Below are 22,972 nucleotides of genomic sequence, written 5' to 3' on the forward strand. Positions count from 1 at the left end.
TCATTCATCATCCATGGCAATGATGAAAAAGAAGGATAATTGTTATGAAGGATCTTGGTTATGACCGTGCTTCATGTGTTAAAGCTGCATTCCCTCTCCTGACCACCAGGGGGCGACTCCTCTGGTTGTATAGAAGTCTATGCTTCATGTGTTAAAGCTGCATTCCCTCTCCTGACCACCAGGGGGCGACTCCTCTGGTTGTATAGAAGTCTATGCTTCATGTGTTAAAGCTGCATTCTCTCTCCTGACCACCAGGGGGCGACTCCTCTGGTTGTATAGAAGTCTATGCTTCGTGTGTTAAAGCTGCATTCTCTCTACTGACCACTAGGGGGCGACTCCTCTGGTTGTATAGAAGTCTATGCTTCGTGTGTTAAAGCTGCATTCTCTCTACTGACCACTAGGGGGCGACTCCTCTGGTTGTATAGAAGTCTATGCTTCGTGTGTTAAAGCTGCATTCTCTCTACTGACCACTAGGGGGCGACTCCTCTGGTTGTATAGAAGTCTATGCTTCGTGTGTTAAAGCTGCATTCTCTCTCCTGACCACCAGGGGGGCGACTCCTCTGGTTGTATAGAAGTCTATGCTTCGTGTGTTAAAGCTGCATTCTCTCTACTGACCACAAGGGGGGGACTCCTCTGGTTGTATAGAAGTCTATGCTTTATGTGTTAAAGCTGCATTCTCTCTACTGGACACCAGGGGGCGACTCCTCTGGTTGTATAGAAGTCTATGCTTCATGTGTTAAAGCTACATTCTCTCTCCTGACCACCAGGGGGCGACTCCTCTGGTTGTATAGAAGTAAATATAAATTACTCTACTTCTCTTGATGTATTCCCTCAGTAAACATTGTAAACATGAGTTTATGGTCTCAATCTCTAGTTTCAAGTCTTCTTCTGTATTCATTTATTAAATGATGGTCCATTTAGAGTCAAACTCAGTCACTCCACCAGATAGCGATGGTCGGATGGGGGCCGATGGGGGCCGATGGGGGCCGATGGGGCCGTAAATAGACCCAAAGAAACGCCGATACATCTCAGTCCTCGAGAGACACGGAAGTGTTCTCTGAAAGCTGAGTGCCAATAGAAGAGCGCTGCGGTCTCGAAGAGTATTTGGGAACCGGCTGTGTGTGCGTTACAGAGCTTTGGGTCCACTCTTTGGTCAAATGCGTCTCTTGAAACGCGGTTCAAACCTGGCAAGGCGAAGCGACTCGGTGGGCCTCGTCTGGCGAACGTACGATTATTCGCTGAGTCATCGTGAATCGTCCCGTGGACTAACAGCGTCTGCTTCTCTTTCTCTGCTTTTTTAAAATATTTTACGCCGCGTGAGCCAGAAGAGCCTCTTTGTTCTGCTTTGTTCTGTCTCGCGGCGCCGCTACTTGACCCCTGTCGGGATTACGAAACAGTGTTTTTTTAAATTTCTTGGCAGATTTAATAATTCACCGTCTGCCCCCTCAGGTTGAGGCCCTGAGCGATGCAGTCTCTGTTCGGCGGAGGAGAGCTGGGGCTGCTGGGAGGAGGCGGAGGCGGAGGCGGCGGCGACCTGAAGGAGGACGGCTGCGGCGGCGTGACGTGGCACTCCTCGCCGCTGCCCCCCGACGACGTCTACTCGGCGTCCCACTTCGCCCTCATCAGCGCCTACCAGGAGATCAAGGCCAGGCTGGCGCTGCTGGAGCGCGAGAACACCGGCGTCAAGCGGAAGCTGAAGATCTACGAGATCAAGGTGAAAACACGAGCTTCTCATTCGCTATCAGACGGGAACAACAAGTTATTTTTTAATTGTTTATTTATTTATCTCCCAAAAATAGAGGAGTGAGCCGTCCACCCTTAGCCTAATGGAGGCAGGGAGAGTGCACACACAGATAAAAAGGATGCTTTGGTGGGCTTTGATCCCGGACCGGCGGGGGAATAAAACGGGAGGAATAAAGTAATGAAGTAACAACATTATATAGAGCAGCGACCGCGAGGAGCCCCGGGAGCCATGGAGCCAACGGAGGGGGGGATAAAATGTTTGTTTTCTTTGCACACATGAGCTCTTGTTGAAGCCAACGCGGACCTTTACAGTAACAACGGACCCCCGCTCACGCCTTCTAATAACCTCTACACGGACACCTGGAGGGCGAGGAAAGGTCACGGGCTTTAGGATTCAAACTGATGTGATCGGACGTCGGGATTCAAACCGCGTCTCACAGCTGCTGAATGGGTCATAATTTATTCCAGCAACTGGGTTGTGAAGAGTGGATGATTAGTGTTGAGGCTTTTAATACATTTATGATTTATTCATCTTGTACGCCTCTGAATTGGCATTGTGTTTCTTCTGTGTCCTCTAAGGTCACCGAGGTCACCGTGACATCACGAAAAAATCTTTTTTTGGGGGGGGCCATAACTCAGGAATCCGTACGCTAGTTGTGGCAATTTCACACTAGAATGGTGACGCGATGACGTTTCAGGACAGCTGTGGGAGTGAAAACTGCCACTTCACAGGTCGCTGGAGGGGTAATTCTAGTTTTTTTTTTTACCCGGTAAATAAATCGACTTTGTCTTCCTGGAACGCTGCAGAAACACCCGGCGTCCTTTTAGCGAGCAGCTGTTCCTGACGGCTGCAGGCGGCCGTTAATCCCAGAGAGACAGGTGTGGATGTCGGCTGTCTCACCTGTGACCCTGTAAATAGAGCATGCGGGAAAATCAATCAACATCATCGGAATATCGACTCCCGAAAGCCCCAAACTCTGCATTGTTTTCTTTCTTTCCATCATTGCATCATATATATAAATATATATATCCTTTTATATTATATATATATATATATATAAAAAAGAACATATATATATATATATGTATATATATATATATCCTTTTATATATTATATATATATATATATATATATTTATAAAAAGATATATATATATATATATATCCTTTTATATTATATATATATCCTTTTATATTATTTATATATGTATATATATTTATTATTTATTTGGTTGGGGAAAATCAATCAACATTATTGTAATATCGACTCCTGAAATGCCCAAACTCTGCATTGTTTTCTTTCTTTCCATCATTTTTATTTCCAGTTTATAGAAGTTACACATTACCTCAAACTATAGACAAGAAAAATTAAAATGAGCCTACTATAACTTATTTATTAATGAATATTGTGCACAAGTCCATTTCTATTATTTCTGTGCTTTAAAAAAGATCAAATGAAGAAGGACAAGCTGCACATGGAAGTGCTCCCCTGCTCCTCTGGAGGTGGCTGCAGCTCCCGGAGCAGACGTGGAGCTCCTGGGGGGGTTTTGAACCTCTTTGTTTACTGTTAAGCTGAGCACAGAGAGGTGTTCTGCTAAATGGAAAAGGGTTGTTTGCTCCTGGAAGAGACATCTGGAGATGGAGAGCCCTCCCTGCTCACGGCGGTGGGTCGAGACCGCATGCGGTTGCCTAACATGACGAATACATCTCTTAGTCCACGAGTAGGACGGCGGGGAGCGTCGCACATCCCATAATGTCAAAGTGCTGCTGCCTCGTAGACCTCATATCTTATGAAACAGTGTTTCGCCCCACGAGTCACGAGTTGTGTGGCAGTAAGATGTAAATAATATATAATACCAAATAACATTGAAAACTAACAACAACAATTGCATTAACAGTAATAAGTCATGGTGATAAATCTTTTTTGCAATACATCCCATAAATAAGAGGAATGTATCTACAGACGCACACAGACGCAAACACACACACACACTAGTTTATTTTGACTCAATCTCACACATACACACACACACAGACGCACACACACGGACGCACACACACACACACACACACACACTAGTTTATTTTGACTCAATCTCACACATACACACACACACAGACGCACACACACGGACGCACACACACACACACACACACACACACACACTGCAGTTTATTTTGACTCAATCACACACACACACACACACACTGTAGTTTATTTTGACTCAATCTCACACACACACACACACACAGACGCACACACACGGACAATCACACACACACACACTAGTTTATTTTGACTCAATCTCACACATACACACACACACAGACGCACACACACACACACACACACTGTAGTTTATTTTGACTCAATCTCACACATACACACACACACAGACGCACACACACAGACGCACACAGACGCAAACACGCACACACACACACACACACTGTAGTTTATTTTGACTCAATCTCACACACACACAGACGCACACACACGGACGCACACACACACACACACTAGTTTATTTTGACTCAATCTCACACACACACAGACGCACACACACGGACGCACACACACACACACACTAGTTTATTTTGACTCAATCTCACACATACACACACACACAGACGCACACACACAGACGCACACTGCAGTTTATTTTGACTCAATCACACACACACACACACACACTGTAGTTTATTTTGACTCAATCTCACACACACACACACACACAGACGCACACACACGGACGCACACACACACACACACTAGTTTATTTTGACTCAATCTCACACATACACGCACACACAGACGCACACACACGGACGCACACACACACACACACTGTAGTTTATTTTGACTCAATCTCACACATACACACACACACAGACGCACACACACAGACGCACACAGACGCAAACACGCACACACACACACACACACTGTAGTTTATTTTGACTCAATCTCACACACACACACACACACGGACGCACACACACACACACACTAGTTTATTTTGACTCAATCTCACACATACACACACACACAGACGCACACACACGGACGCACACACACACACACACACTGTAGTTTATTTTGACTCAATCTCACACATACACACACACACAGACGCACACACACAGACGCACACAGACGCAAACACGCACACACACACACACACACTGTAGTTTATTTTGACTCAATCTCACACACACACACACACACTGTAGTTTATTTTGACTCAATCTCACACACACACACATGCACTGTAGTTTATGTTGACTCAATCACACACACACAGACACACACACACTGGTTTATGTTGACTCAAACACACACACACAGACACACACACACTGGTTTATGTTGACTCAAACACACACACACAGACACACACACACACTGGTTTATGTTGACTCAATCTCACACATACAGACACACACACACAGACGCAAACACGCACACACACACACACACACTGTAGTTTATGTTGACTCAATCACACACACACACACACACACACACACACACACTGTAGTTTATGTTGACTCAATCTCACACACTCACACACACACACGCTTGAACGCACCGTCGTCCTGCTGCCACAGGATCAAAACGTGGATTCATCCGCCGCTGAAAATAGTCCCCCAAAACTATAAAATATCGCCAGCTGGTTCCGTTTGCCTAATTAGTTTATTCATGAAAATAACACATTCGAAGTAAAACCTGATATATAATTTATGAGGTATCGTGATTGGCAAACAAATAAAATAAATTAAAAATTGTAGAATCAACTCTCAGAAGAATAAGAATCATTCAAGAAATATTTCAACAGATGGAACAAACCCGTCCCAGATTAAGTTGTGTGGAGAAGAAAAATGAAAAAACAACTCGCTTTATAAACTTCACAGATTACTTTTTGGAGAAGTGGAAAATAAAAATCTAGTTCACGATGAAGAAGAAGAAGAAGAAGAAGAAGAAGAAGAAGAAGAAGAAAAAAAACACGACAGGAGTTCAAAGTTAGCGCTGATCCTCTGAGTGAGATCTGGGCCGAGCAGAAGTTGCAGTTGATACAAGATGAATCTTTTATGAACCCGGCGTGAAATCATAAAAAATAATTGCAAACCCCCCCCCCCCTCTCCAAAAAAAAAGCATAAATAATGACTGCACCTCTTGTTCTCGACACGCCGCATTACGTAACGCGTCTAACGTTGTGCTCCTCCTGATTGACAGTTCCCCATGATCAATGAGTTCGGGGAGGACACCAACTCGTACTGCTCCTTCGAGAGCAAGGAGACGGCGCTGCTGCACTCGGAGAATGGCGGCCTGCAGCAGAGAGTCAACGTCCTGACCCACGAGGTGAGAGGGGAGATGGGGACAGTGTGTGTGGGGGTGGGGGGGCTGAGACCAGTCCAGAGGGGATATGAATTTTAATAGACGGAATAAAACAAAACCCTTATCACGCCATGAGGTTGGTTTGGTTTTTTCTTTCTTCTCAGTGCTTGAATTGTGCAGAAATCCCAGAATTAATTGAATATAAAAAGAAAGAATTGAGGCCAGCCCTGGTAGACATACGCTGAAAAGATGTCCAGAAACTAATTAGGCACTGGAGCTGCTATCAAAGTAAAAAATGACTGAGGGAAGATGGGCTGTTTTTAAAGAAACCATCCAAGGGGGGGATTTACACTCATGGCGTTTTATTCTTGAGACGAGCTAAAAGACGTTGCTGATTGTGAACTAACATTATGAGCTGAATCCGATTTTAATCTTTTCTTCCTGTAAAACAAAATATGTGAGACATAAAGCAACTAAAGAGACTCAAAATGACTACAACGAGACACAAAACAACCCCAAAGAGAAATAAAACACCTTCAAAGAAACAAAAAACACCTGCAAAGAGACTCAAAATGACAACAAAGAAACAAAAACACCTACAGAGAGACTCAAAATGACAACAAAGAAACAAAAACACCTACAGAGAGACTCAAAATGACAACAAAGAAACAAAAACACCTACAGAGAGACTCAAAATGACAACAAAGAAACAAAAACACCTACAGAGAGACTCAAAATGACAACAAAGAAACAAAAAACACCTACAGAGAGACTCAAAATGACAACAAAGAAACAAAAACACCTACAGAGAGACTCAAAATGACAACAAAGAAACAAAAACACCCACAGAGAGACTCAAAATGACAACAAAGAAACAAAAACACCTACAGAGAGACTCAAAATGACAACAAAGAAACAAAAAACACCCACAGAGAGACTCAAAATGACAACAAAGAAACAAAAACACCCACAGAGAGACTCAAAATGACAACAAAGAAACAAAAACACCCACAGAGAGACTCAAAATGACAACAAAGAAACAAAAACATCTACAGAGAGACTCAAAATGACAACAAAGAAACAAAAACACCTACAGAGAGACTCAAAATGACAACAAAGAAACAAAAACACCTACAGAGAGACTCAAAATGACAACAAAGAAACAAAAACACCCACAGAGAGACTCAAAATGACAACAAAGAAACAAAAACACCTACAGAGAGACTCAAAATGACAACAAAGAAACAAAAACACCTACAGAGAGAAATAGAGACGAGAAACGACCGACACAGGAAGGCATAGAAAAACAAGTAGAAAAAAAGAAGAAGAAAGAAAAGGAGTTAGAAAGCCAGAAAGAGGAAGGAAACTGTTTATGGTCTAAAGACCAAAATCAACATGTGGCGTGTGGGGGCGGGGACGCAAAGACAATCACCATTTTTGTTTTTGCAGATTCTCTGGAAAATCCGGTTTAAATTCTGCACCACCGATGATGCACGTTTAGCCTGGCTCGCCTTTTTACTTTTAACATCACTGACGGAGACAGTGGCCCAAAAATAATAATGAAAAATAAGGAGAATTATCCTTTTTTTTTTAAATTAGCAGTCTTAGCGACTTTCCTTACAAACAGCTTTGAACCCGAGAGGCCGTTTCAAAAGCACAAACAAAGCATTCCCACACACGGAGATTCAGATTCACACCCTCGCAGACGGGTTTTCCTCCGAGCATATGTTGCCATAGCTACCGTATATATACATATGCAGTGATACCCCCCCCCCCCAGTGTCCTGAAGTTACCGACTTCTTCAACGCTGGCCTGTCGGAGGGTGTGATTATGCCATCCAGCGACATCCAGCCCCTCATTAAGCCACAAGTGTGACGTGACGGATCGGAAACGACACCGAGAAATTCATTATGGGGTGTGTGTGGCGGGGTGTGTGTGTGTGTGTGTGGATGGGGGGGAGGGGGGGGGGGGGCGTTCTGAGGTGTCAGGATGTCCGTGTCCTATGTGTCCGCTCACACAACAGCTTCTTAGAGAAATGGTACGTTTTCCCACTCAAAAAGTAAAGCCTTTGTTATTGTTGTTGTTGACGTTGTTCTTTTTTTTTTTTGTCCGTCTGCTGCTTCAGCTCCAGAAGAGGAAGGAGAGAGAGGAGCAGCTGGAGGACGTGATCCAGGCCTACGAGAAGATCCACATGGAGAAGAGCAACCTCCAGAGGGACCTGGACAAGATGGTCAGAGACTTTCACTTTACTATCAAAACACGTGTTTCACATGAGCTCCGTACTCATGTGTGTGTGTGTGTGTGTGTGTGTGTGTGTGTGTGTGTGTGTGTGTGTGTGTGTGTGTGTGTGTGTGTGGGTGTGTGTGTGTGTGTGTGTGTGTGTGTGTGGGTGCAGACCGGCCTGGTGGAGAAGCACGTGGAGCGCGTCCTGAGCCTGGAGTCGGCTCTCAGGCAGCGAGACAACTCGCTGCAGAAGCTCAACATGCAGCTGCACAGCAAAGACATGCAGTTCCTGCAGCTGCACGCCGGCCCCGACGCACACAGTGAGTGACGGGCGCCACTCGCCTCCATCACCTGCATCACCTCCATCACCTGCATCACCTCCATCACCTGCATCACGTCCATCACCTCCATCACCTGCATCACGTCCATCACCTGCATCACCTGCATCACCTGCATCACCTCCATCACCTCCATCACCTGCATCACCTCCATCACCTCCATCACCTGCATCACCTCCATCACCTGCATCACCTCCATCACCTCCATCACCTGCATCACCTCCATCACCTCCATCACCTCCTTCGCCTCCATCACCTGCATCACCTGCATCACCTCCATCACCTGCATCACCTCCATCACCTCCATCACCTCCATCACCTGCATCACCTGCATCACGTCCATCACCTGCATCACCTGCATCACCTCCATCACTTCCATCACCTGCATCACTTCCATCACTTCCATCACCTCCTTCGCCTCCATCACCTGCATCACCTGCATCACCTGCATCACCTCCATCACCTCCATCACCTCCATCACCTCCATCACCTGCATCACCTCCATCACCTGCATCACGTCCATCACCTGCATCACCTGCATCACCTCCATCACCTCCATCACCTGCACCACCTCCATCACCTCCATCACCTCCATCACATGCATCACCTCCATCACATGCATCACCTCCATCACATGCATCACTTCCATCACCCCCATCACCTGCATCACCTCCATCACCTCCATCACCTCCATCACCTGCATCACCTGCATCACCTCCATCACTTCCATCACCTCCATCACCTCCATCACCTGCATCACCTGCATCACCTCCATCACTTTCATCACCTCCATCACTTCCATCACCTCCATCACCTGCATCACCTGCATCACCTCCATCACTTTCATCACCTCCATCACTTCCATCACCCCCATCACCTCCATCGCCTCCATCACCTCCATCACCTCCATCACTTCCATCACCTCCATCACCTCCATCACCTCCATCACCTGCATCACCTGCATCACCTCCATCACTTTCATCACCTCCATCACTTCCATCACCTCCATCACCTCCATCACCTCCATCACCTCCATCACCTGCATCACCTGCATCACCTCCATCACCTCCATCACCTTCATCACCTCCATCACCTTCATCACCTCCATCGCCTGCATCACCTCCATCACCTCCATCACCTCAATCGCCTGCATCGCCTCCATCACCTGCATCACCTCCATCACCTCCATCACCTCCATCACCTTCATCACCTCCATCACCTCCATCACTTCCATCACCTCCATCACCTCCATCACCTCCATCACCTTCATCACCTCCATCACCTCCATCACTTCCATCACCTCCATCACCTCCATCACCTCCATCACCTCCATCGCCTCCATCACCTGCATCACCTTCATCACCTCCATCACCTCCATCACCTCCATCGCCTCCATCACCTGCATCACCTTCATCACCTTCATCACCTCCATCACCTTCATCACCTCCATCACTTCCATCACCTCCATCACCTCCATCACCTCCATCACCTCCATCACCTTCATCACCTTCATCACCTTCATCACCTTCATCACCTCCATCACACTGATGCATCAAACACTATTATCTTTGCTGTAGATGTTCATTCTCAATACTTTTATACACACACGTTTACGTTAACTGAAGATGACATTAACATAGTCACGGTATTGTACTGTAAAAAACAAAAGTACAGTATCCTTCAATTATAGTCCTCTAACTCTATAAAAACTAAAAACAATGTTCACAGGTGCATTCTGGGAGCAGACGTTGATAATTGTACAGTACATTAAGAGGATTTCTCAGTATTGTTCCGCCCGTTGCTTCCATCTGTAGAGCCGAGAAAACCGATAAGTCAAATTATTACCATGCAAATTAATTTCCCGCATGAGAAATGTGTAAAAGTTTAAAACAAAAGGCACTGCTTTCATAAATATCAACAAAAAGCTGGTGAATGAAACCTTACATCCTCATAAAGCTTCACCAAAGTCAGCAGATTCCCTGGTTTTTAACCCAGAAAAGACAGAACATGCAGTCCACTAGATCCTGTTACGCTTGAGCTGATCTGGAGTCAGCCGCTGCGCTCTGAGACGTCGCGGGTGGGCTGATGGAAACCTGGAAGAAGTGAAACCTGGAAGAAGTGTGTCACGTTGTGTGGGGCGGTTCGATTCAGCATCAAACGCTCATATTTAATGGAGAGAAAAAAAACAGAATTTAACCGTTTTTTTGTTCTCAAAGGGGAGAAACCACGTGGTGAAAAGGTTAAGACCTTTAGCTAATAGAGACCAAACTTACTTTGATTACTTACATTAAGGTTATTATTATTTTTGTGATACAATTTATCCTAAAATGCATGTTTAAAAAACCGCAAGAGGCATTATCTTGTTAAATACGTGCACATTTTCACACATTTCCAAGGACAGAAGCCAGGTTCGTAATTCTTGTTTTTGAATTTGTTGACGTGTTTAAGAGTCAAAGGGAATTCTAGATATCTCGTTGTGTCACTTCATAAATCAGAAAATACCGTCAACAGCCATAAATAAATCAATTCTCTCCATGTTTTAAGTGATAACACGTTGTATTAATTTAGGCTGTCAATAATATATGAACAACGCCCTCTGTAGAAAACCTTCAGAATATAGAGAGAGGAATGAAAGTGTAAAGTTTGGTGCACGTTATGGAAGTAAAATATGAGAACATTGACGTCACCGTTGAATCTCTCCTCAAGGTATCACTAAGTTTAATGCGTGTGCGTCTATGAATGTGTGTGTGTGTGCGTGTGTGTGTGTGTGTGTGTGCGTGCGTGCGTGCGTGCGTGCGCGCAAGAGGAGGCGGGGAGGAGCTGGGATATAAGAGACGATGCTCGGGTGTCTTCTGGCTCAAGGACTGAGTGTGAGTCTGTGTGGGCGGAGCTGAATCACTGACGTGCCCACGCACATCCCATAATCCAGGTGCACACATGGAAGACGGCGCCCTTGGAGGAAGAGTCGGCTCCTCACGCTCAACTAGTGTTCAACGAAACGCTGTGAAATTAAATCCCCCTCTCTCTCTCTCTCTCTTTTCCCTTTGCTCCCAGTGCTGGACTGTCCGGCTTTGACCCTCCAGAGCTCCCGTAGCCTGGACACCCTGTCCGACCTGAAGCTGCAGCGGCTGGAGGCGGAGCTGGAGGGGGCGCGGCATCAGGCGCAGGGGGCGTGTCAGAGGGAAGAGGAGCTGAAGGGGGAGTGCGAGAGGCTGAAGGAGGACGTGAGGATGCTGCAGAACAGCCAGAGGGACCGGGTCAGTGTGGAGTCAGTCCTATAGGTCCACAGAGGAGTCGCCCCCTGGTGGCCAGGAGAGAGAATGCAGCTTTAACACATGAAGCATAGACTTCTATACAACCAGAGGAGTCGCTCCCTGGTGGTCAGGAGAGAGAATGCAGCTTTAACACATGAAGCATAGACTTCTATACAACCAGAGGAGTTGCCCCCCTGGTGGTCAGGAGAGAGAATGCAGCTTTAACACATGAAGCGTAGACTTCTATACAACCAGAGGAGTCGCCCCCTGGTGGTCAGGAGAGAGAATGCAGCTTTAACACATGAAGCGTAGACTTCTATACAACCAGAGGAGTCGGCCCCTGGTGGTCAGGAGAGAGAATGCAGCTTTAACACATGAAGCATAGACTTCTATACAACCAGAGGAGTCGCCCCCTGGTGGTCAGGAGAGAGAATGCAGCTTTAACACATGAAGCGTAGACTTCTATACAACCAGAGGAGTCGCCCCCCCTGGTGGTCAGGAGAGAGAATGCAGCTTTAACACATGAAGCGTAGACTTATATACAACCAGAGTAGTCGGCCCCTGGTGGTCAGGAGAGAGAATGCAGCTTTAACACACGAAGCATAGACTTCTATACAACCAGAGGAGTTGCCCCCCTGGTGGTCAGGAGAGAGAATGCAGCTTTAACACATGAAGCATAGACTTCTATACAACCAGAGGAGTCGGCCCCTGGTGGTCAGGAGAGAGAATGCAGCTTTAACACATGAAGCATAGACTTCTATACAACCAGAGGAGTTGCCCCCCTGGTGGTCAGGAGAGAGAATGCAGCTTGCACACAGTTGCACATAAACACAATAATGACAATAAATCATATGTATCAACGGCTCCAGACGCGTTGCCTCGACGTGCTCCTGCTGTCACATTGTGTCCAATATTCTACCAGCACGCTAATCTAATTTCACGCTCTACTTCGGCAGGAAATGACTTCTCCGTGCAAGCAGTGTGATGTGGAGTGGATAAAGAAGGTGGGAGATGAGCAGTAAGTGACCACCGCCGATCTCTGGGCGAAGGGTGGGGAGGGATGGGATGGAGGGATGGGATGGAGGAAATGAAACCAGGAGCGAAGGAAGGAAAGGGGTCAGGAATGTGAGAGATATGGGTCTCCTCTGTGTCTCCATCCTCCTGCCGCGATGACCTCCAGAGGCCTCGACCCGTGTGCGCTCCACCGCGACGCCATTGTTTATTATTATTCAACGTCTGTGCAGCAGGGGGCAGCGTGGGCACGTCTTCCCGTCCACTTCCTCGTCTCTCACACCTGAACCTCCCCCCCCCCCCAAGTAGCTTGTGTTAATGCCTTCAGGCGCCCATGTCGCTGTTTACGAGGTGCAACAGGTACGATGACAACAACCACAGATGACTCCCACGCAGAGAAGAAACCCACAAGTGTTTCGATGGGGGAGGCAAACTGAAAGGAAGCGCTGTGGCAGCGAGCAGAGGTCGGTGTGCTCGGCGTGCGGTGGAAGCTTGTACTGCCTTTCTTTTTTTCAGACTTCGGTCACCCTTTTTTTGGGGTGTTTTTTTTACTCAACAATATCACTGAACTCCCACTGCCAGCCTCTCCTCCAGCTTCCTGCCGCGTGTTCTTGTAATCGGGCTTCGATTTAGTGTAAACTGCACAGATTGACGCCTTCACCTTTGACCCAATAATCAGGAGAGTTTCAAAGGAGTACTTCACCGACACAATTATCGTTTTTATGTCCGTTCATATCATATCCTACACCTCTCTTTGTTGTTCTCACATGCCTCCACGGGGACTGGGAAAATGGCATGTTTTTATATAGTTTTTATATAGTTTTTGGGGGGGGAAGTATCCGTCGGGTAAATTAGTTTCTCAGATACTTTTAAAGCTTCTCTGAATAAAAACAATAGTTAAATGTGACGAGGAAAGACGTTCAGAACTAGTGTCACGTAAACGGGATGCCTCACCAACCACAAGCCACACTGCACCCACACACACACACACCCACACACACACACACACACACACACACACGCACACACACACACACCCACACACACAGCGACTGACTCATCCCTCTTCAGCTTTCAGAAAGCCAGACTATTTCCAATAAATCACAACATGATGATTTTAAGTTTCTTCCTCTAGTTTGTGAGGAAGCAGGTTTGTAGATCCCAAAAACTCTCAGTTCCCAGGTAGCGAAGCCCGGTGCTCTGACTGTCTGTAGGGTGCACTGACTGACTGTAGGGTGCACTGACTGTAGGGTGCTCTGACTGACTGTAGGGTGCTCTGACTGTCTGTAGGGTGCACTGACTGACTGTAGGGTGCACTGACTGTAGGGTGCTCTGACTGACTGTAGGGTGCTCTGACTGTCTGTAGGGTGCACTGACTGACTGTAGGGTGCACTGACTGACTGTAGGGTGCACTGACTGTAGGGTGCTCTGACTGACTGTAGGGTGCTCTGACTGTCTGTAGGGTGCACTGACTGACTGTAGGGTGCACTGACTGTAGGGTGCTCTGACTGACTGTAGGGTGCTCTGACTGTCTGTAGGGTGCACTGACTGACTGTAGGGTGCTCTGACTGACTGTAGGGTGCACTGACTGTAGGGTGCTCTGACTGTCTGTAGGGTGCACTGACTGTCTGTAGGGTGCACTGACTGACTGTAGGGTGCACTGACTGTAGGGTGCTCTGACTGACTGTAGGGTGCTCTGACTGACTGTAGGGTGCTCTGACTGTCTGTAGGGTGCACTGACTGTAGGGTGCTCTGACTGACTGTAGGGTGCTCTGACTGACTGTAGGGTGCACTGACTGACTGTAGGGTGCACTGACTGACTGTAGGGTGCTCTGACTGACTGTAGGGTGCACTGACTGACTCTAGGGTGCTCTGACTGACTGTAGGGTGCTCTGACTGACTCTAGGGTGCACTGACTGACTGTAGGGTGCTCTGACTGTAGGGTGCTCTGACTGACTGTAGGGTGCTCTGACTGACTGTAGGGTGCACTGACTGTAGGGTGCTCTGACTGACTGTAGGGTGCACTGACTGACTGTAGGGTGCTCTGACTGACCGTAGGGTGCTCTGACTGACTGTCGGGTGCACTGACTGACTGTAGGGTGCTCTGACTGACCGTAGGGTGCTCTGACTGACTGTCGGGTGCACTGACTGACTGTAGGGTGCTCTGACTGTCGGGTGCACTGACTGACTGTAGGGTGCTCTGACTGTCGGGTGCTCTGACTGTCGGGTGCACTGACTGACTGTAGGGTGCTCTGACTGTCGGGTGCACTGACTGACTGTCGGGTGCTTTGACTGTCGGGTGCTCTGACTGTCGGGTGCTCTGACTGTAGGGTGCTTTGACTGTCGGGTGCAATGACTGACTGTCGGGTGCTTTGACTGTCGGGTGCTCTGACTGTCGGGTGCTCTGACTGTAGGGTGCTCTGACTGTCGGGTGCTCTGACTGTCGGGTGCTCTGACTGTAGGGTGCTCTGACTGTCTGTAGGGTGCACTGACTGTCTGTAGGGTGCACTGACTGACTGTAGGGTGCACTGACTGTAGGGTGCTCTGACTGACTGTAGGGTGCTCTGACTGACTGTAGGGTGCACTGACTGACTGTAGGGTGCTCTGACTGACTGTAGGGTGCTCTGACTGTCTGTAGGGTGCACTGACTGTAGGGTGCTCTGACTGACTGTGGTGTGCTCTGACTGACTGTAGGGTGCACTGACTGACTGTAGGGTGCTCTGACTGACTGTAGGGTGCTCTGACTGACTCTAGGGTGCACTGACTGACTGTAGGGTGCTCTGACTGTAGGGTGCTCTGACTGACTGTAGGGTGCTCTGACTGACTATAGGGTGCACTGACTGTAGGGTGCTCTGACTGACTGTAGGGTGCACTGACTGACTGTAGGGTGCTCTGACTGACCGTAGGGTGCTCTGACTGACTGTCGGGTGCACTGACTGACTGTAGGGTGCTCTGACTGACCGTAGGGTGCTCTGACTGACTGTCGGGTGCACTGACTGACTGTAGGGTGCTCTGACTGTCGGGTGCACTGACTTACTGTAGGGTGCTCTGACTGACCGTAGGGTGCTCTGACTGACTGTCGGGTGCACTGACTGACTGTAGGGTGCTCTGACTGTCGGGTGCACTGACTTACTGTAGGGTGCTCTGACTGTCGGGTGCTCTGACTGTCGGGTGCACTGACTGACTGTAGGGTGCTCTGACTGTCGGGTGCTCTGACTGTCGGGTGCACTGACTGACTGTAGGGTGCTCTGACTGTCGGGTGCTCTGACTGTCGGGTGCACTGACTGACTGTAGGGTGCTCTGACTGTAGGGTGCTCTGACTGACTGTCGGGTGCACTGACTGACTGTAGGGTGCTCTGACTGTCGGGTGCAATGACTGACTGTCGGGTGCTTTGACTGTCGGGTGCTCTGACTGTCGGGTGCTCTGACTGTAGGGTGCTCTGACTGTCGGGTGCTCTGACTGTCGGGTGCTCTGACTGTCGGGTGCTCTGACTGTCGGGTGCTCTGACTGTAGGGTGCTCTGACTGTAGGGTGCTCTGACTGTCGGGTGCTCTGACTGTCGGGTGCTCTGCGTGTGAGGACTGTTTGACACCTCCGTGCTCGGCTGAAAGTGGCTCATGTGAGTGTGAACCTCCGTTTTAACACCTGTCTCTTTAAGAGGCCAGAATTCACCACAACCATCTTCCTTTCTTCCAAATAAACACGACGAGCTTTAAAGGAGCTTTATCGTTACGCGAAGCCGACAGAGAGGCTCTTTCTTTGAAGCGTCTGATCGGGTCAGAGGTCAGATTCCTGCCCACGCTCCCTTCACTTCATCTCCTACACACACACACACACACACACACACACTCACTCACACATCTGATCGATTCAAGAGGTGTTCACCAGACACAGTTTGGCGTAATGTGAAGAGTGAGGCATGAGAGTGAGACTCTAACCCAGCGTACGCGGTGCGATCAGAAGCAGAGCCGGAGCTTCACCTCAGAGAAGACTCATCTTCTGGCCATATCAACACAACATAATGTGAGTGACCTTCTGATTGCTGTTTTGAGGGGTTGAAAAGGTTTGCGGACGACCTTGAATCATATCGATGTCAGAGTGTTCCAGCCACTCTCACCACAAGCAGGAGGGATGTTGTTAGTGCAGGAGGGTGGCGGGGGAACGGGGGTTCGAGACCCCCACTCTGAGTCTGAGTCACAGCAGAGTCGGTGGAAAACCAGGTGGGCCACCTCACCAGTGGAGGCGATGACTGGTTTCCAGCTTGTGACTGGTTTCCCTGACTTGTAACTGATATCGGGGGGATGAAATGTAAAGAGGTGCAGAATGAGGCTAAAAAAAAAAAGTTAGCTGCTGTTATTAATACAACACAATATGCAGGGTTCCTCTAGTAGCAGGCTTAACACACACACACACACACACACACAGTGGGAAGGCTTCATTAAGTTGGTGCGCGGGTGTGCCGGATACATACGTTATACTTTTAATTTGACCGCGTGTTTTTATTTCTGCGAAGGCACGATGGAAGTTGACATCTTTTCCCATCTACGCAGAAGATTTATCTGCCACCATCTGATCGTGGAGGAAGGAGCTGAGTCAAATTGAGATTATCAGACGCCTCATCAGATCTGAGACGTCTGCACAAACAGATTGTATAACAGTTTATATCCATGTAAGGAGGTTTTTATTCATTTTCTTTTCTTTTTTTTTAAATACAGTTGACACATTGGGAGTAGAAGTGACGCGAGAGTTTATCTGAACACAATTGCTTTAAGAAAAATATGTTTTTTTTAATTTTTTTTAAAGAAATGAATTAACAGCATGAAAAGGCTTAGTTTGGTCCATGGAGAGTTTTTTAAAGGTTTTTGCTGAACATGCAAAACCAAAGTTATGCAGAACATAAAAGTGTGTAACCTGGATTTAAATGCAACGTGTCATGAAACTATATTTGAACCTTTTAAAGACACAAGAAGCCGCCGGGAGGAACTGATTCTCCTGATTGATTTCAAGTCAGATTTCAGGGTTTCAGTCAGCGCTCTGATCCAGTGGATTTCAGGTCGAGGGCTGGAGGAGTTTACAGAAAACTGGTTAGACATTTGAGATAAGCTGCGTTATCAGATGTGACGACTGCGGCTGCTGCTTCTTTTATGCTTTTCACCACACACACACACACACACACACACACACACACACACACACACACACACACACACACACTGTTCCTCACATCTGCTCGTGCGTCGCGCGTGAATTCAGATCCGTTTCGGAGCTAATGAGTCAAAAGTCATCCCGTTGCCATGGTGATCGAGCGTCCTTGTTTACGGAGTTGCTCCGTCAGCGCCGCCCCCCTGAGAATCGGTGCGACTTTTGTCTTCTTTTTTTTATTTTTTAAATGCACTTCAAAATGACATGCACTCTAAAAATATATATAAGCCGATAAGCCTCTCAATTAGCGAAGGCCGCGTCGGTGCTGCAGAGATCAGTTTCAGTCCCTCCGACTCTGATTGACTTAGACTTTTTGTAAATTGCATTCCCAACCAACGTTGTGATATTCCATAATGAACAATTGTTACGCTGATGACATAATTGCCTCCCTCCAGGGTGAACTTGGCTCTGGCCTACACGGAGCTGACGGAGGAGCTGGGACGCCTCCAAGCGCTGAGCTGCAAGCAGACGGAGATCCTGAGGAAGGCGTCGCAGGAGCATCCGAGTCCAGGTTAGTCCAGGTTAGCACGGTGGGAGTCACGAGCTCCACGGTAAAGTGAAACATGCACGATTATTAAAAGTAAAAGTACCCAATGCAGAAAAATGCCATGTTAAATTAGTAATATACTCATATATTATTGAATTATTCTCACATAGATAAAACCTTTTTTTCTGGGAACCTATTTTTAAATAAAAAGGAGGAACCTTTGGGACCCAAATGATGTCATATCTGTAAATAATGAGAACGTTCCTGTCCAGTTCTGCTTACACGACCCAGAACATCTCAAAGATATATATATATATATATATATATATATATATATATATATATATATATATACGTTTGTCAAATCATAACTTTCTTTATGCATGTATATATATATACATAGCAGAGCAAATAGATGCATTCAGGCTGAGTTAACTGAGTCAATGTTATTATCAGAACAATAAATAAACACTAAAAATGTGTTCTTACTGTTAAGTTACCTTCAGTCCAACCAAATCTACAAGTCGTATTTTTGTAAATTTATCAAAATATTTGTAATTTTTTCTTTTTAGACAGATGCTGGTACTAATAAATAAATAAATAAACACCACGAGCACATCCCTGTAGGTCTCTGCGTGCTCACATAACTTCTGGTTTGCTTCAGTAAAACATAGAAGCATAAACTCGCTGTGAGAGAAACACAGAAAAACCTTGTTCCACTTTTCCCTTCAGGTCGTGTTTTTGTCACATAAATAATAGGAAATGGGACTTCTGATTAATTAGTCATTTGCGATCGCCTCTGGGCTTTTTTTTTTGTCTCTTCTATAACGAGACAAATATATATTTCTTGTGAACTGAAACAGAGAAGAGGGGAAGAGGTGTGGACGCTCTCCTGGGGGGGTCACCGAGTCTGAAGAGTCCTGTTTTCAGAGCGCAAACACCTCCGCCCCTTTTAACACATGAAGTTTCCTCTTTGATATGGGAAGTGTTGAGGAGAGGGGGGGGGGGGGGGGTATAGAACCAGTTTAATGTGATTACATTAAACTGGTTCTCAAAGAGCATTGCATGCTGCAGCATGTCACGTCATTGGAAGTGAGGAGTCTGACCCAAAACCACGACGAACAGCCACAGACCAAAAGTAAGTAAGTAAACACATATTTTAAAAGATAAAAGGACTCACAACACGGTAAACTTCAGATATTGTATACAAAAAATAATAAAAGCTAATATGCAAAAAATCCACAGTCGACCTTCCTTCCTTCTGTCTCGTCCCTCAGTCCAGCGCCACTCTCCCATCCACCACCAGCGCCACTCTCCGGTCTCCCAGCGCCATTCGCCCATCTCCCAGCGCCACTCTCCGGTCTCCCAGCGCCACTCGCCCATCTCCCAGCGCCACTCTCCGGCCCCGCCCCCGCCGCAGCACCACTCCCCCATCCAGCAGAGGCGCTCCCCGGTGCCGCAGCGCCTCTCCCCGGACATGCACCGCCGCTCCCCTCTGCTGGACGTCAACGACGGGCCGGCCTCTTACTCCTGCCGCCCGCCCAGCCAGCACCTGAGGGCCAGCTTCCAGGGCCGCCGCAGCTACTCCGAGGTGGCGGACCCCTCCGCGTACCACTGCCCCCCGCGCTTCTCCCTGGACCCCGTCGCCACCTTGCCGAAGCCTCGGCCCTACAACGACGGCTACGCCAAACAGCAGCCCCAACGCGGGGGCTCTCCTCACGGGGGGCTGCAGCACCGGGGCTCCCCGTCCCACCACAAAGGGGGCCCCGGGGGAGACGGGGGCCTCGGCGAGAGCTCCGTGCGCCACTCGAGAGGAGAGATGCCGTTCCCGCTGTCGGAGGTGGCCCACCTGCGTTTCGAGCCCCCTCCGCCGTCCACGCCGGCCCCCCGGCCCCCGCAGTCCTCCGAAGACGAGGAGGAGTGGGCCTGCCCGCATCCCGTCAGCCCCCCGCGGACGCTGGGCGCGCTCTCCTCCGCGGCGCCCGGCGGCGTCATGAGGGGCCCGGCGTCCTGCTCGGCGTTCCCCATCCCTCAGAGGTCCAACACCCTCAGCTGCCACCCGCAGCCGGGCTACATGTCGGCGGAGCACGCGCAGTCCTGGCCTTCGATCAACGTGAGCTCAGAGTTATGAAACGTTTGTTTGAATTGTTTTAATTAAAGTGTTACTTTGTCACAACTATAATGACTGAGCCGGTTTCACAGAAAAGAACTGTAATAATATATATATTAATAAATATGAATTCTCTTTTTTAAGCTTCTTCAAATTGGGGTTCGCTTTAGAAAAAGCTCAGAGAGACGATCCTCGCGAGGGGAAAACGCAGCATCAGTTTGTTTTTCAGCAAAATATCTGACAGCGACTTTTCTAACTTCCCCACAAGTATTTGATACCGTTTTCTGGATACTACAGGGGGGGGGGGGGGGCATAAAATATGAGATTTCTTACTCCAAGATAAAATGGCGACAGTGAGTGTTTCAACTCGCTGTCGGAGAGAAGAGAGGGCAGAAAAACAGAGTGGTAGAAACAGTTCCAACTACATAGAATCAATACATCAATATGTATTGATTCTTCAAGGACCAGTTTCCCCATTTCCTCCCAACTGTTTTGGTTTCTTTCATCCATATTAATGACGGTTCACTCACCTTTTAAAAAGTACTTAATTTAACCCAAACCGGGATATTTAACTCCATTCTAATGAAGGTCGGGTTAGGGAAAAAAAAGCCTTTATTTTAGTTTAATACTAATGATACTTAAAACACTTACATCCCTCATATTGGGGACTCTGTGAACACGAGTTTCCACCTGAAATTTACTACGACCTCCTTCAAAAGTCTGAAGTGACGATCGCTCACCAAGTGGTAATGATCGCCTCCCACACCATGACTCATTCTATCCACTGAAGTTTGGGCCTCTGTGTGTGTGTGTGTGTGTGTGTGTGTGTGTGTGTGTGCGTCCTGCAGCTCTGGATGGAGACGGAGGAGAGCGACATGCGGAGCTGCCCTCTCTGCCAGCTGATATTCCCCATGGGTTACCCCGACGACGCCCTCATCAAGCACATCGACTCCCACCTGGAGAACAGCAAGATCTGATTGCCACGGCGACCAGCCCCGCGCGCACACACACACACACACACACACACCGGAGCGTTCTCCTCCTTATAGATATATTACGCAACCGGAAAACGGGGAGTCAGAACGTGGGGACGACCGGTCAGCCACGCGTGTGCGATGACGATTGGATGATTGGATTCCTCAGGCGGGGGATGCAAAATGAGCGCAGGGCCGCCTGTTGAAATCGGGGGGGGGGGGGGGGGGGGGGGGCGGGGGGGGCCTCTCTGAGTCCCTCGCCGGGTGCCCTCCAGGCAGCTCGGCCCATACGTGACCACCGGCTCCGGTTGCTGCTGTTTTTGTGACGAGTCTTGTCGTGCGGTTTTTTTCCCGGCGGTTTCAGGTATCGTGTCGTTGTTTTTCTATCTCTCTCTCTGTCTCTCTCTCTCTCTCTCTCTCTCTCTCTCTCTCTCTCTCTCTCGCTTCACGGTGTCGTGCACGTCGATTTTTTAAAGCAAAGCGGGCACAAAAGTGCAAAAGGTCACGAGAGGCCGACCCAAACGTTCAGGGCGGCTCTGCATGTCGAAAAAAAAAAAAAAAAAAGCTGGCGTTCACCAGGGGTCGATCAGGGAGATCTGAGGCTTTAAATACATATGCTTGGACATTTTCTGTCTCTCACACACACACACACACACACACACACACATGCACACACACACACACACGCACACACACACACACATAAATAAATGAAGCTGAAGCGAGGATGCCAGCTCACTTTCAATTCTCTAAAAAACTAAGTTTCCGTGGCGGAGAACACGAATGTGAAAGTGTGTTTGGGTTTTAACCCTGAAGCGAGTGATGAAGATGAAGATGAAGATGATGATGATGATGATGCCCTGCAGGGCGGGGCACTGCTGTTGAGTGGAAAGGGAAAGTCAGAATATACCTTACTGCTTGCAGGCTTGTTAAAAAAAATCGAAGTATCTTAGCACTTTAAGTTGGCACAGTCTTTACGATGTATTCTGTTTTCAGTCCCCATGCGCTGTATATTTTACACGTATAATTTAGTATTTATATCGTCTTATCTGTACTGCAAAAAAAAAAAAAAAAAGGAGATATATTTTTGCAAAAATGTTTGACGCACACTCCACATGTCTCATGTTCATCCAGAGGTCAAAGGGGTCAACGACCCGACCCCGCATTTGGGAGACTTGTCTGTACAAAGAGTCTGTAGGGTTGTCCTTCGGTCTTCCCCCGAAGATCTGAAACGGGTTTTGATGTCACGACCGCCCAGACCACCCAACAAAAAAAAAAACACACACGGAA

The 22,972-nt window shown here is 47.8% G+C and overlaps 1 protein-coding gene across 1 annotated transcript; it reads left to right on the plus strand.

Moving 5' to 3' along the window:
• Positions 1 to 1,465: 1,465 nt before the first annotated feature.
• tbkbp1 (TBK1 binding protein 1) lies at positions 1,466 to 21,791 on the plus strand. The gene is made up of 9 exons (XM_034559018.1): positions 1,466 to 1,714; positions 5,982 to 6,107; positions 8,209 to 8,313; positions 8,479 to 8,626; positions 11,699 to 11,901; positions 12,855 to 12,916; positions 18,507 to 18,622; positions 19,876 to 20,711; positions 21,557 to 21,791. The coding sequence occupies exons 1-9, from the start codon at positions 1,466 to 1,468 to the stop codon at positions 21,683 to 21,685; spliced, it is 1,974 nt and encodes a 657-aa protein (XP_034414909.1). The 3' UTR covers positions 21,686 to 21,791.
• Positions 21,792 to 22,972: the final 1,181 nt, after the last annotated feature.

Source organism: Cyclopterus lumpus, chromosome 19, assembly GCF_009769545.1.
Source record: "Cyclopterus lumpus isolate fCycLum1 chromosome 19, fCycLum1.pri, whole genome shotgun sequence".
Classification (NCBI taxonomy): domain Eukaryota; kingdom Metazoa; phylum Chordata; class Actinopteri; order Perciformes; family Cyclopteridae; genus Cyclopterus; species Cyclopterus lumpus.